Below are 14,826 nucleotides of genomic sequence, written 5' to 3' on the forward strand. Positions count from 1 at the left end.
GCTTCCTCTCCCGCCGCGGCCACCGGGGCCCGGAGATGGTGGCCGCCCGCGCTCCCGCGCCGTAGCTGGGCGCCCCCTAAGTTCGGGAGCCGCGGCGGCGCTGAGAGGCGGCTGCAGAAGGGCGAGAAAGTTTTGCCGGGTGCGCGGAGCGGGCCCTGGGCGCACCTCCCGGAGCTCCCTCCCCGCTTCCCGGCGCCTGGAGCCCGTCGGCGGGGAGTGGGGGTAGGCGGCATGGCCCGCGAGCCGGAGGAAGAGGAGGCGGCGGAGGCGGCCGCCCTGGCCCGCGGGGGTCGGGGCTCGCTCGGCCGGGCTGGGGCGCGGAGACCGCCCCTCTGGCTGCTCTGCCTGGCCGCGGGCTGGCTGCTGGGCGCCGGGGCCGACGCCGACTTCTCCATCCTGGACGAGGCGCAAGTGCTGGCGAGCCAGATGCGGAGGCTGGCGGCCGAGGAGCTGGGGGTCGTCACCATGCAGGTAAGGGCCCCCCCCCCCGTCGCGCCCGCGAACTTGCCAGGCATCCCGCCTATCTTCTCCGCGCAGAGCCGGTCCCATCCCCAGTACAGGTCCCCTTAAACGAGCACCGACCTCGCTGGCATGCACAGAGACCCCTTTGCCCCGGACACCTCCGCCCTCCCCATGGACCCCCTGACTACACACCAACTCCTCTTCCAAGCACTCGGGTCCCCTTCCCTTTCTCCTCTGCAGAAGCCCCTGCCCTTTGCACAGACCCATTTTCCTCGCCCCCCGGCACAGTTCCATTATCTCGGCAAGGATTCTCAGGTTCCCTCGCACCTCCTTTCCTAATTTGCACGCATTTCCCCGCAGTCTTTTTTACCCCTCCACCCCTGCAAACTCCCCTTCCGACTTTGTGTACCCATCCCAGGACAGTCGGTCCCGCCTGGCCCGGATGATTTTCCGAGACCCCCAGTGTACCCCCTTGATCACCTCTTCGGATCCCCCAGACCTAGGCGCTGCAGTGGGCGCCGGGAGGGGAGGCATCGCTGCGTGCGCAGCAGCTCCGGGGCCACCTGGGGTCCCGGCTGAGAGCGGCCGGGAGAGTGAACTCCGCGCTCCCTTTCCCCGCCCGGGTGTATTGGGGGAGGGGCTGGCCTGGTAGACTCCGGGTAGATTCCCGACTCGTCCTGTGTGGTGGACTTTTTTTGTTGTTGCTTTCCGCTGTCGCTGTTGTCGGTTGCGCGCTGTCGGCTGTTTTTGTTTTGTGTATGCCTTTTGGGGAGGAAAAAGGGAGCACAGTGCATAAGGTTCCCATTTCTCTAAATTGTTTACCAGGTCTGTCCTCCCCAGGAGAGGAAGGGGGCTAAAGAAAGATTGCCCGAGGCTAGTAAGGAATCCTGAAGATGTTACTAATAACCAATAGTAGTAAAAAATTGCTAAACAGAAAAACACCTGGAGATTCTATCGCACCGTTATTTTAACCTCCTTGGCCCACTAGTTTAGGAGGAGAGGTTGAGATGACATTCCGAGTCTGAAACCTTTGCTATAACATTCTTCCGTAAAATAACCTCATCCTCTTCTTATGTCTTCTAAAAATAATAACGGTGATGAATGTGGTCTTCGAAAGAGCGAAGTTTCCAGGAATGTGTTCTTGGAATAGGTTTCTGATTTCGATTCTGCTGTGACAACCCTTCTACCTCCCACCGGGAGAGGTGTTTTAAAGTCACTTGGGACTCAGGTTTCTGATGTCCTTTTTTTTTTTTTTTTTTTAAACCTCTCTCCCTAACCCTACGCCCCCTCCCCCCACGCCCCAGTCTCCTTCCAGGATGATACAGTTTTCCTAAAGCTAGTTCCACAGACCTTTACCGCTGTAGTGAAAGACTGTAGGGTTTTTTGTTTTGTTTTAGGAGTGAGGTGAGGCTGAGGAGTGGATGGTTTGCTTGAATGGCAGTGCTGCGTTTATTTGCAGGCACCGGCCCTGAAGTACAATAGAGTCCGATTTTTCTTCATGTGCATAATAGTAGACAGGCTTTTAAGATACGTCGTTTAACTTTTCTATGCAGATCTTTTAGGCTCAGATTAAGTTATAATTTTTTCCATATGCGTTTTCTGATTTCTGAGGATTGCTGACAGAGATCTTAGGAGTGAAGTGACCTTTAGAGGAAATGAACTAAAATGTTAGGGATAAACGAGGATTTCTTTTTCCACTGATGAATGTTTCAATTCAGAGGACAAATAATTGTCTTTTTGCACAGAGACCCTCTTTTAATAAAGGAAATTTAATACGTTGCAGTTTTGGACTGTGTTTGTAAGATTAGCAGGCATTTATCACCTTCATCCCATCACTAGGGCTGGATAAGGAACCTCAGGGGTTTTTTCCCCCTTTACCATATAAGCTAAGGACTAGCTTTTTCTAAGATGCTGACAGCAGTTTTACTGTTTCTCACCCGATCCTTGACAAAAGGTGAAATCGGATCCCAACACATTGTCATTCAGGTAGGGATCCAAAGCAAATGTAGTTTTAAAAGGCTTCCCTGTTGAAAAGGACACACTTTAGAAAAAAAGCTCTGATCAGTGGGGGGTTTGTGCCCAAATGGCCCTTTATCTCCTCCCAACTGGCCTCTTTCTAACACCTTTGCAACCTCATTGTGGAAACTGGCCTCCTGGGGACAGGGTTTTGTCTGGCAAAATGTGAAGTGGCTTCTCTCCTTTTTTGAAAGGAGCAGCACATACTGTATTTAAATTCTTCTTCTTGAGCTGTACATTGATCTGCCACTTGCCTCCTTCTGGGAAAATTGGGGAAAGGGTCTCTTCAATTTTGTTAGACTGTCAGCTTTTGGGGGGAGGGAACACTTGTAAAAATCTAAGGCAGGTTAGATTTTTTGCCCTTAGAACAAAGGCTTCGAGCCTCACATTTTCCTCCGTAAACCTCTGGGATTTTTTCAATGTGTCTGAAATTATATGGGTCTAGCTGCCTAAAGTGCAGATAATATAGTCCTCCCTTGTGACATGTTGGATTTTATAGCTGTGGAGCTAATCTGTTGCTCAGAGGCAGGTAGCCTCATTTGGGCATTAAGGTGAACAGGGTCAAACTTCCATCTGTAGGTATGAGGGGGTTGGGGAGAGATGATGTCTCTTTGCAGAAAAAGAATGTCCTCTCTTGATTACGGGATTGACTCTTCACTTGACCTTGGCATTTCCAGTACAGTGCAGACCTTTCAGGACAGCATCTTCTTTGACAAGAAACTCTCTGTAGGTCAGTTTATACGTGAAAAGCCTATTTCCAGACTTCAGTTGCTGCTGCTGAAATTCTCCAAGGACCGTTTTTAATTTTGAGAAATTGCAAAGTAGCCTTCCAAGGAGGCCTGTTGCTGCCTCTGTCACAGGACAGGCACAAGGAGTAATTTTACAAAAACAAAACCCAGGCCTTCTTTCAGCACTGTTGTTTCCCATGGCATAGTTTTTGTGCTTGCTGATAGAGAAGACAGTTTGAAAAGCTATCTATCTTAAAGATTTTCTTGGAAAGGTTTTCTCATGGAGGCTGCCTGCTCATTTTTTTTTGTTGTTGTTGTGGTGGTGGTTCCTTTTCAGTAGTGGACAAAATTAAAACAAGACAAAACAAAACAAAACAAAAACTCTAAATGATCTGCACCAGCTAATTTTGCCAGTGCCCTGGGAAAGCTGCCACTGAATACAGCCCCCCTGGCAGCAGACCCCATACATCATGGGTAAAAGTCAAAAACCTAATCATCATCTCCTCAGGGGTCTCGTGGAGTGAAGCCATCAACGTTGAGATCTAGGGAGCAGAGAGTGGTGTCCAGGGAGGCTTGCCTCTGCTTTTTCATTCATGCAACAAGTTTTAATCGAAGAGCATCGTAGAGTGGAAAGAACTCCACATTGGATATTTGGAAACCTGGGTTCCAGGTCTGCCACTTGAGAAGTTGGGTGATCTTTATCTGCAAACCTGGAAATGATGATTCTTCCTAGAGATCTGCTCTGTGGACCTAATGGCAGTAGTGTGTGTGAAGGCACCTGCTGATGTGAAGTTGGGGCTGGGAACTGTTGATGGACGTGGTTGTTCTTAAATGGAGAAATATTCCTTGGAAGCTGGCTGAGCACAGAGCATTATGCTAGCTGGGTGTCTGGGGGATTTACAGGGAGGTATCGCAGCACAGCCCCTTAAGGAGTTTGCAACGTGCAGGCGGAGGTAAGGTTGCGCAGGTAAAACAGTTAAGCAACAATGCCTGCTTGTTAGAAGGCATATCGGGCTCTGGGAGCCATTTCACCAGGCACTTATAAGGCCCATTTAACATTATATGACAATACAGGCTTCCTAACAGCAAGGGCCTGGCACACGTCCAGGGTGCCCGCCTTGATGTTAGCTCTAACTCAGCTCTGCTGGGCTGGGCATAGTCACTGTGAACTTGGCAGACACACTAGCAGGTTGGTCGGACAGCTGCTGTATGGGGCTTGGAAGAGGGGTGGGTGAGGAGGGTCCTTCCAGCAGGGACAGAAGAAATACCAGAAGCGCAAACTTGAGCTTGAACTCAAACTGAAGAAAGAGAAGCAGCCAGGACAGTCATGACTTCAGAAACTGAAGGGCGCTGTAGGGGTGAGGTGTTGACTGAAAATATAGAGCAGTGTTGTAAATAGTGGCTACAGCTGAAAGTGAAAAGGGAGGCCTTCTATGTATGCCCTAGGACAGCATTACGTAAGTTCATTTTTCATATTGGCATACATTCAACAAACTTGGGGGAGGCTTCTATTCTATGAGGGGCCTTGGGTTAGGCTAAGCTGGGGATACAAGGTAAATAAGGTCTGGTCCAGGCCCTGAAGTTCTCAACGGATGAGGCAGACAGATACAAAAGGAGGTGGTATGATATGGGGTTAGGGAGAGGCAGAGAGGTGTTAGAAAGCAGTGGGCTAGTGCCATGGTAGAGAGAGGAACAGGGCATTATGGGAGTACAGAGGAGGGCTGCCGAAGCCCATCTGGTGAGGTAACGGAAGTTGGTTACTCCTCCCTTGGCCTTTTAAATGAACTGTCCACGCACAGAGGCCAGTCCTGCAAGCAGAAACAGCCTCAGACATTAAGGATAACCAAATCAGCAGTTCACCAGACATTTCTAATGCCCTTTGGTCGTACTGGACAAGGTAGCTGTTATATCTTAAGCACCTGAAAAGGGGGGTGGCTGTGACTCTTGTACCTCTGCATATGGCCACACGTCTTATTTCTTTGGCCATCGTGCCCAGAGTTTCTGTGGTTATTGGACATAAGCATCTTTGTGGCTCTACTATAACTGCGTGCTGATTTGCAGTTATGTTTAGGCAAGGTTGGCATTTGCCCCTTAATCATGTCCGTCATACCAGGAATGGCATGTTTTAGGATGATTTGAATGTGTACTTAGGCAATCGAGAATGTTTTAGGGATGAAATAATCACCCGTATTTGCAAATAACGTTGTTTGATTCTATGCCCCGTGCGCAGTATAACCCCTAGTGGGAAAACTGCGGCCTTGTTTTCTTCTGAGATTGAATGTTTGGAGTAGAGGAAAATTGACCATTGGTGGATGACTTTGAGGTGAACTTGGTAAGAATGAGCGCAAGGAAAAGCATGTTGAATCACTTCTGAGGGACTCTCCCTGGTGTGCTTAGAACTTCCTCCCCTTCCTCTCCACTGATACCTGTCTTAGCTGGCATCGTCGCCTGTGCTTATGCTTTTCCTACCAGTCGTGCTTGAGCCTGGTGGGGTGTGGGGGAGGGGAAGGAGATGGTTTTACACTTTCTAACTTGGTGCTATTTCTGGTTGCTGCTTGAAGAGAGTTCCTTCCTTGAGCTTAAGTGGATGAACAGACAGGAAACTTGCAGAACTCTGGAAGTTAGGTATTAAGTGCAGTGGGATTTGTTTTGAATCTGCTTGAACCTGGTGGAAGAGTGTATATTGGAAGTCAAAAACATATAAAGGGCGACAGTTTTGACTCAGCTAGTTATTAACTATGTCACTTCCAGCATGTTATTAAATCACCCTGAACTTGAGTGTCTTCGCGCTTCATTTGGTTAATGGAGGGAAGTATCTTTGAGCACAAGGTCTAACATGGGAACAGTCAGTAAACAGAAATAAATATGGGACAATCTATTTAGTGCCAGGGCACAGAACCTGGAAGCCACAAACATGCAACTCCAGAGCCTTAATGAAACCGAAATCTAAGCTCCATGTGGTCAGTCCTCTGGCCCAGGGGTTACCAAAGTGTGGTGCACGGACCTCAGGGATGTGATGCAAAACCATCCTTTGGGGCTTGTGAGGAAAGTGTTAGACCTGCTATTTATAGTTAGTTATTTACTTTTAAGCTTTCTAAACGCAGAGACTTGGAAGAAATATACAGAAGGAAAGAGAATAGCATAAGAATGTTCCTGTACCTCTCACCCAGCTTAAATAGCTATCAACTTGCGGTCACGCTAGTTTCATATCTGCCTCTGCCTCCGCATGCTCTTCACCTCCCCCGCAGATTATTCTGAAGCAAGTTCCAGGTATCACAGAATTTCATCCATAACTTTTTAATTGCATCCTTATTTCATTTCTATATTCATGTTTTATAATATGCATAATGTATTGCTGCACTAGTGTATAGAATTTGCAATCCATAAATACAAATATTTTGGAGGATATATACTTATAATTTTTTTTATAATGATGTGCCTGAGGAAAATGATCCCTGTGTCCCCTAGCCCTTTACAAAGAGCTAGTACCTTTGCCCAGCAGCCTCCTTTGCCTTCCGTCTGTAACGCCTAAGATTCTTTTGCATCTGACCCTCATTTTCATGCCTGGCTTTCCCCACGAGGCTGTGAGCTTCCATGTTTTCTCAGTGGCCAGCTTGTAGTCTGAGCACATGTATTTGACTGATGCGCCACAGGCCCCGTCTTCTTACTCCTGCTTTGTCCCTCTTGCAGAGAAGGAAGGCAGGAGTGAGAAAGGAACAAGGCAAAATAAGCTGTGAGGGAGGAGGGGAGGTTGAAGAGGAAAAGCTGATTATATATGTAATTATCTTCTGATGAGTCTGTCAGCAGATATTCCCTGGGTGCCTCGTTGCAGAATCAGAGGCTGGGAGAGTGCAGGGAAAGTATAGGATACCCAGTGCTTTCCCTCCAAGAGCTGTGTCTTACCAGAGAGGCTAAACCAACTTGAATAGGTCAAGGCAGTATAGAAAGAAATGCTAAAATATGGGATCAAGGTTACACCAGGGGGTTGCTAGCTCTGACGTTGCCAGGGGTCGGTCAGACAGAATGAGTGAGGCGGACCAGGTGTAGGTCAGTAGGGAACGGTGTTGGCTGTTGTAAACAGGAGGTCACTGATCGGGGCTGAAAGGAGGCAGCTGCTACTCAGCTTCTCTGATTGCTGCCCGGTGGCAATGAGGGTCCCGTGTTGCCTCGTGACTCACTTTTCAGGAGAAGCTGGGTATCTTGTTTTTAGATGAAATCTCTTGATTCTTAAAATGTTGGCAAACAATCCATATTTAAAAAACAAAACAAACAAACAAACAAAACATTGTGTGGGCCAAAGCAAACATGCCTGTAGGCTGGATCGGGCCAGAGGCCACCAATTTGCGGTGTCTGGATTAGAATTATTCAGTGAGCTCCAGGAGACAAAATCAGTGCTTGTGTGTAAAGGTTATGGGGAAGCAAGTTTCTGTATGATAGGAAGGACAACTTTCTGATAGAAGAGTTCTAAATTGGATTGCTTTAGGAGATGAGCTCCCTGTCATCCTAATTACTTAAGCAAATGGTCATCGAATGTTTATTTGGTGCCAGGCACTATGTTCGTTCTGAGGCAGCCATCGGTTAATTTCCAAGGCAGTGAATGGTATGAGAAAGGAGGTTCCGGATGCTTGGAGAAAGTATGTCAGAGATGTTAACCCATTTGGGGGGTGCAGTGGGATTCAGAGAGTGCCGTTCCCAGAAGTCTCCTTTGTGATGACGCCTTCAAGGAGTGGAAAAACGGCCTTAAGATTTGGAGTTTAGAGAGCTGGAGGGAAGGAAGGGTGCAGGAAGAGGTCAGAGAAGTAGACAGAAGTCAGGTAGTGGGTCCTTGGATCCTTCACGTCCGTCAAGACACATGGCAGGTAACAGAGCACCCAGTTTATACCAGCTTAAACAAGGAAGTAAGTACTGCCTCATGCAATTGGACAGTCTAGGGGAGATCTTTGGGCAGGGCTAGATGAGGGCTCAGTGTGGCCGTACCCTCCTTCCCTCCATTCTCATAGGTTCTCCCCTTTGTTTCAACATGGCTGGCAGTAGCTTCTTAGTGTTTGAGTTGAGAACTAGCTGCTGCTTGTGCCCGAGTCTCTTGTTTTTGGAGGAGATGTGCTCTGGGCAGGGGTGGCAGGGCGTGGGGCGGGGGGGGGGGGGGAATAGGAACCTGGAGAAATGAGGAACTTGGTGCCTAGAAAGCTCAGCTGAAGTGATTTAGGATTCAGGCACCATTAGCAGCCACCACATCCCATGGCCTGCTCCGTACTAGGTTCTGTCTCCCCCAGTACAGTTCCGGGAGGGCCTGCTTTGCGGTCTCCTTGCTTCTGGCCTGCACACGGGCTGGCTGGCCTCTCACTGTGGTCCTGTGGCCTGCCCTGAGGGGCTGTACAAACTCAGCCTCAGCAGGCCTGCCCTGGGCATGCCTTTTCTCCCTGACCTGTCAGATCCATGGATCACCGGGTGCCATGAGAACTGGGAAGAACCAGAGAGAAAGTCAGATGGACCTCTCGCATTTTACACATGAGAAATGGAGGCCCACTGGAGAGTGGCTCTCTGGAGCTTACACCAGTAGTATGTGTGGTAGACTTGGAACTCAGGTCTTCGTTTTAGGGTTCTTGCTTTTTGACCTTTTTCAGAGTTCTACCCCATGGCAGCTCCATTTTCCTACAGAAGATTGCCTTAAAATGGAAAGGAAACTTGACTTAAGAACCTTTCCATTCCTCTTTTGAAAAAAACTGGCTTATTTCTTTTATGGTTGAGAACTTAAAGCTGATAGTCTAATTTGACAGCTAACTGGGTTTTGTTTTGTCTGTTTGTTTGTTTTAAAGCTACTTAAATACCTAGAAGTCAGTGAGCCACTGAAGAAATATAAAAATTCTGAGACTTACCACAATGTTAGATATTTTTAGATATTTTTTAAAAGAACAAATTTAAGTGGTCAATAGCTATTTATAATTGTGAACCTGTACCACCAAAGTAATTTTTAATTAAAAAGATAAAGCAGAAAAAGAAAACAGAACTTTAAGGGAGGAACAACTTTGGTTTTTTGGTATTTATATAAAAGCTACAGAAGGAAATTACACCTGTAATTTTCAGGCAGAGTGCTATTTTAGAATTGAATTTTGGGACTGCATATCTCTCCCCGGTTATTCGAAGTATGAAGTTCTTTCTTTTTGTGAAAATTGTAATAGTATCATTACTTTGGAGGGGTTGTTTGTTTGATTTGATAATGAAACAAAATGTCATTTGAATGGCTCTTTACCTTGCCCACTTTGTTCTGAATTCAAAAGAAGTTTTCCCTTACTTCAGATTTACATAGTCACATGATTTCTCAGTTAATTACAGTTAGAAAAGTTCCAACACCCAAATACCAGCCTGGGTCCACTGAAAAGTAGCTTCTGGTCCATATATCCCTGGAAATAGTGTCCTTTATTGTCATTGTAGTAGAGAAGCCAGTGGAGGAAATTCTTATCCATTGTACATGATAACTTCCTGGTTCTGTTCCAACCATAACAGTTATTTTAAAGGCTCGGTCAAAGCCCAAGACTCCAGCACTTTTTTTTTTTTTTTTTCTGGATTCCCCTTGGATATATTTTTTTAATTTTATTTTTTGCATCGAGTATTTGAAAAGATACTTCGAGGCCCTGGTAGAGGGGCAGTGAAAATCGGCAAGCCAGTGAGAATGAACCTGAATTTTTAATTAGGCTTTGAGTTGTTTCTGCAAAGTGTGGAGACATCATTAGTGATGTAAGTCTTGTTGCATTAGCAGAGACTGACATTTCACTTCAAACGGGGAGAGTGCAGCTGTCCTGTGCAGATAAAAGTTGCCAAGTGCAGAATAGCAAGGTGGATTGGTAGATAATTAGCTGTCCCACATTACTGCAGTGTGGAAGAAGCCCGCCAGTCATGGACAGGAAGGAGGAATTATTAGCGGGAGAAAATCCAAGTGTGTCATAAAGCACTTTGGAATCACTTCAGCTGTGGCAGAGCTGATAAGGAGTATGTTAAGGAAACAAGACAAACTGAGTCTAGTATATGATGGCCAGCTTTCTCTCTCTCTTTTTTTTTTAAACAAATCTTAATTCAAAAGAGGAATAGCCAGAAATTAATGATCCATAAATACTCTGAAGTACAGATTCATCAATCTGCCCTGACTCTGCATATAAAATAATTAACCAGCTTAAAATAGTCTTCATAGTTCCATGTCACTTGAAAATAAAGTAAGGATTCTAAATAGGAAAAAAAAAAAATCACAGGGAGACCATAAAGCCTTAACAATTACAGTTCTGTGCATAACCATGAAAAGATATTTGAAGAAGAAATTTTGAAGTCTGTCACCTCCCTGATATGTGTTACAGTATTTATAAGTGGTTTGAGGATATTTTTATGTCCTTATGGGTGGTGCACGTTTTAAAAGTTTTGCTGTTATCTTCGCATTCATCTCTGGGAATGAGCAGTGTAGAAAGACCTGTTGGGTTTCTTATCAGACATTTGCTAATTCACATGAAACTTCATGGGATTTTTTTCTGTCCACTGGATTGCACCCTGGGCCCCTATCAGGATCCTGGATGCCGTGTCCTAATTCCACCCATGTTTCTTGATGGGCTTTCTCCAAAGCCTGTGCTTCTCCTGGCAGCCCAGGGACAGGAGGTGCTAAAGTACTCAAGGTGCTGCGTTCTGCTTGGATGATGGTGTCCTCTCTGAATGAGGGCTACGCTTGGCTGCTGTAGGAGAGCCAGATTTCTGCTTTTTGCTGCTTGTCTGCTCCCTCGCTTGGTTGTTCCTGCCCTGAGCAGTTTTGGAGAAAGCCTGGAGAACTGAGGTTTTTGGCAATCTTGGCTATTGGATCCAGAGCAGGTTTCACTGACCCTATGTGAACTGGGGATATTTGCCCCTTTTGTAGTCCTTGGGGGGGGACTAGACTGTGTGCTGACTTGTGAACCTTTTCATTTGTTATGGGTTGATATCCCAGAGTTGGTGTAAATTCAGATGACCAAGGAGGCCTGGAAATTTTTATTTGCATCCATGTGTAATCAGTTAACAAATGCGGGCAAGAGTTGCAAACAGTAAAGCTTTGTACAGATGAGGACTATTAGAGTGTAAGCTCTCACAAGAAAGAGCCCAGATTTATTCATCTGTATAGTCCTGGTCTGTTAATACAGTCTCTGGCACATGGCGAGGACTCAAAAAAGGTCTGAACTACTGAAATTGTGTGGTCATCTTTAAACAGTAGATTTTGTAACTTTCTAATACTATTCTGAATTTAGCTTTTGCTACTGTTTGTTTCATTACCTGGTCTAGACTTAAGTGAAATGTCTTGAGCCTACACTTGCTACTAAAGATTTAACATGTTTCGGATGAGTGACAGTGTCTAGCAGAGTAAGCACATCAAGACTCTTAAGTATTAGTTGGTTCTGATGTCTAATTTCTTCATGTTAGAGAAAGCTTAGGTATGTATATCGGGGCCACTTAGGAATATAAAAAATACAAAAATGTGTGTGTACTTGCAAATTATGTACTTAGAGCTACTTAATCCTAGAGGTTAAATTCATCAGTTAGTTCATTTAACGAATATGTATTGAGCACATACTATATGCCAGGTACTGTGCTTGGATTTGAGTTCGTGGTTAACACAAGAGAGACAGGATCTCTACTCTTACAGAGTGTACCGCCTACTAGGGGAAATAGACATTAAAGAAGTAATCATATAAATAAACATAAGTGATACACTTTTTGAGTAATGTTATGAAGGAAACAAGGATTATTAGAAAGACACCAGGGAGATCTTTTAAAAATACGTCAGATATGTTGCTTCTCTGCTTAAATCTCTCTAAAGGCTCCCATCTGACTCAGAGTAAAATCGAAAATTACAGTGGTCTTCACAGCCAGTGTGATCTGGCGCCTTATATCTTTGTGGCCTTATTTTTTATCTCCCCTTCACCCACCCAGTTCCCAACCCCCCACCCCTGCCCCAGTTCCCGACACACAATGTTCCTCTAATGCTCCAAGCACACACTTGCCCCAGAGCCTTTGTACTTGCTCTTCCTTTTGTCTGGGAAGAGCAAAAAAACTTTTCCTGCCCATCTTCTTTAAAACAGTATCCTCCCTTGCTTCTCCTTACTCTGCCACCTTACCCCATTCATTCTGTTTGTCATGCCCCTTAAGTTCCCACAGGTAAGCTTTGTATTATTCACTTGTTTTCTTATGGAATGCTGCTTGGCATTTAGAATTACTCAACAAATACTTAACTGGATAAGGTGAGCGGGAGTGACAACTCTGGACTGGATGGCATGGGAAGGAATCAGAGGAGGTGATTCAAAGGAGGAGCCAGTCAGAGGAGAGGTGGGAGTGGGGCTAGCAAAAGAAGGGGGAGCCAGTCAGGGAGGGCAAGGGCTAGCATTGGAACAGAGGCAAGAGCCTGTGTAGAGGTCTTGAGGCCAAATTTTGGCATACTTAAAGAACTGAAAGATAGCCAGGTGGCTGACTTATTAGCCTGCCAGCAGAAAGATGATGCAAATGAGGAATTTGAACCTTATTTCTAATCAATGCAAGTGTAATTGTTTCCCTATAACTCTTCTGATCATGCCTTTACTGATAAGGACCCATTCGAAAGGTGAAGATGCACGATGAAAGACCCTGGATGTGTAGAGGTCTGGAGGTTGGAAAATCTGTGGCAGGTCATTTGTTCCTCTCTTGCAGTAGAGGGAAGGAGAGAGGGAGGGGGAGAGGGGGTGGGAGATTACCGCTTCATGGAAAATTTAAATGTGGCTTCATTCTTCTACACCTGTAAATTTAAAAAAATACTCATACTTCCCATGTTATTCTTTTTCTTGGAAGGGGGGGAAAACAGCTAGAGCAAACTCTGAATACAGCAATGAAGTCCTGCAGTAATGACTTAGATGTACTTTCCCCCCATTGTACTGCATTCATTCAGATAGATAGATAGATAGATTTACACACAGTAAAATGGACTGTTTTTTCTCCCCGCAGATAACAATGATCACTTTTTAATGGGGCCTTTAAATTTTAGAACGAAATCCTTGTGAAGTGGGTCGAACATTTTTTTTCATTTTAATTTAAAAGTTGTAAAATGTACATAACATAAAATTTTTTATCTTCATCATTTTTAAGGGTGCAGCTGTGGCATTAAGTACATTCACATTGTGGTGCAGCCATTACCACCATCTACGTCCAGAACTTTTTTGTCTTCCCCAACTGAAACTCTGTAGCCATTAAACAATAACTCCTCATTTCCCCCTCCCCCCAACCCCTGGCAACCACTATTTACTTTCTACCTCTATGAATTTGACGACTTTAGGTACCTTGTATATGTGGAATCATACAGTATTTGTCCTCTTGTGGCTTATTTCACTTACCATGTCTTCGGGGTTCATCCACGTTATGGCATGAATCAGAAGTTCCTTCCTTTTTACAAAACCGTAATTTAAAAAGACACACGCACCCCTAGGTTCATAGCAGCACTACTCACGATAGCCAAGAAATGGAAACAACCTCGATGTCCATCAACAGATGAATGGATAAAGAAGATGTGATACACATATACAATGGAATACTGTTTAGCCATAAAAGAGAACGAAATTATGCCATTTGCAGCAACATGGAGGGATCTAGAGATTATCATACCAAATGAAGTAAGTCAGAGAAAGACAAATATCATATGATATCGCTTATGTGTGGAATCTAAAATAGGACACAAATGAATTTATATACAAACAGACTCACAGACATAGAGAACAGACTTGTGGTTGCTAAAAGGGGCAGGTGTAAGGGAGGAACGGATTGGGAATTTGGGGTTAGCAGATGTAAACTATTATATATAGAATGCGTAAACAACAAGGTCCTACTGTATAGCACAGGAAACTATTCAATATATTGTGATATACATATACATATATATTCATATATACACATATAACTGAATCACTTTGTACAGGAGAAATTGTAAATCAACTATACTTCAATAAAATAAAAATAAATTCCTTTTTTAAGGCTGAATAATATTCTATTGTAAATATATATCATTGTTTTGTTTGTCCATTTATCCATAGATGATCCTTTGGGTTGCTTCCACCTTTTGGCTACTGTAAATAATGCTACTATGAACATGAGTGTATAGATACTTGTTTGAGTCACTGCTTTCAGTTCTTTTGGGTATATACCCAGAAGTGGAATTGCTATATCCTATGATAATTCTATGTTTAATTTTTGACAGAGAGTCATACTGTTTTCCATAGTGGCTGCACCATTTTACATACTTACCAGCAATTCACAAGAATTCTCATTTCTTCCCATTCTTGCCAACATTTTTATTTGTTTACAGTAGCCACTCTAATGGGTGTGAAAATGTACTCTTTTTGGTGTAGAGTTCCATGAAATTTGGTAAATGCACATCATGGAACTCTCACCACAATCCAAATACAGAAGTTTCATCACGCTTCAAAATTCTCTGTTGCTCGTTTTAGTCATTCCTTCCCCTCCCCCACTCCCCAACTTGCTTCGCCTGAAAACCATCTCCATCTCTAATTTGCTTTTTCCAGAGTGTCATATAAATGGAGGCATTACAGTATGCATTTTGAGTCTGGCTTTTTAAATTTAGTATAATGCATTTGAA

The 14,826-nt window shown here is 44.7% G+C and overlaps 1 protein-coding gene across 1 annotated transcript in view; it reads left to right on the forward strand.

The window, feature by feature from the left end:
* The first annotated feature begins 231 nt into the window (after positions 1 to 231).
* Positions 232 to 14,826, forward strand: part of CACHD1 (cache domain containing 1) — a 212,904-nt gene continuing 198,309 nt past the window's right edge. Inside the window, exon 1 of the mRNA XM_065882458.1 lies at positions 232 to 471. Coding sequence (XP_065738530.1) covers positions 232 to 471 — 240 coding nt within the window. The remainder of the gene's footprint in view (positions 472 to 14,826) is intronic.

This window comes from Phocoena phocoena, chromosome 1, assembly GCF_963924675.1.
Source record: "Phocoena phocoena chromosome 1, mPhoPho1.1, whole genome shotgun sequence".
Lineage (NCBI taxonomy): Eukaryota > Metazoa > Chordata > Mammalia > Artiodactyla > Phocoenidae > Phocoena > Phocoena phocoena.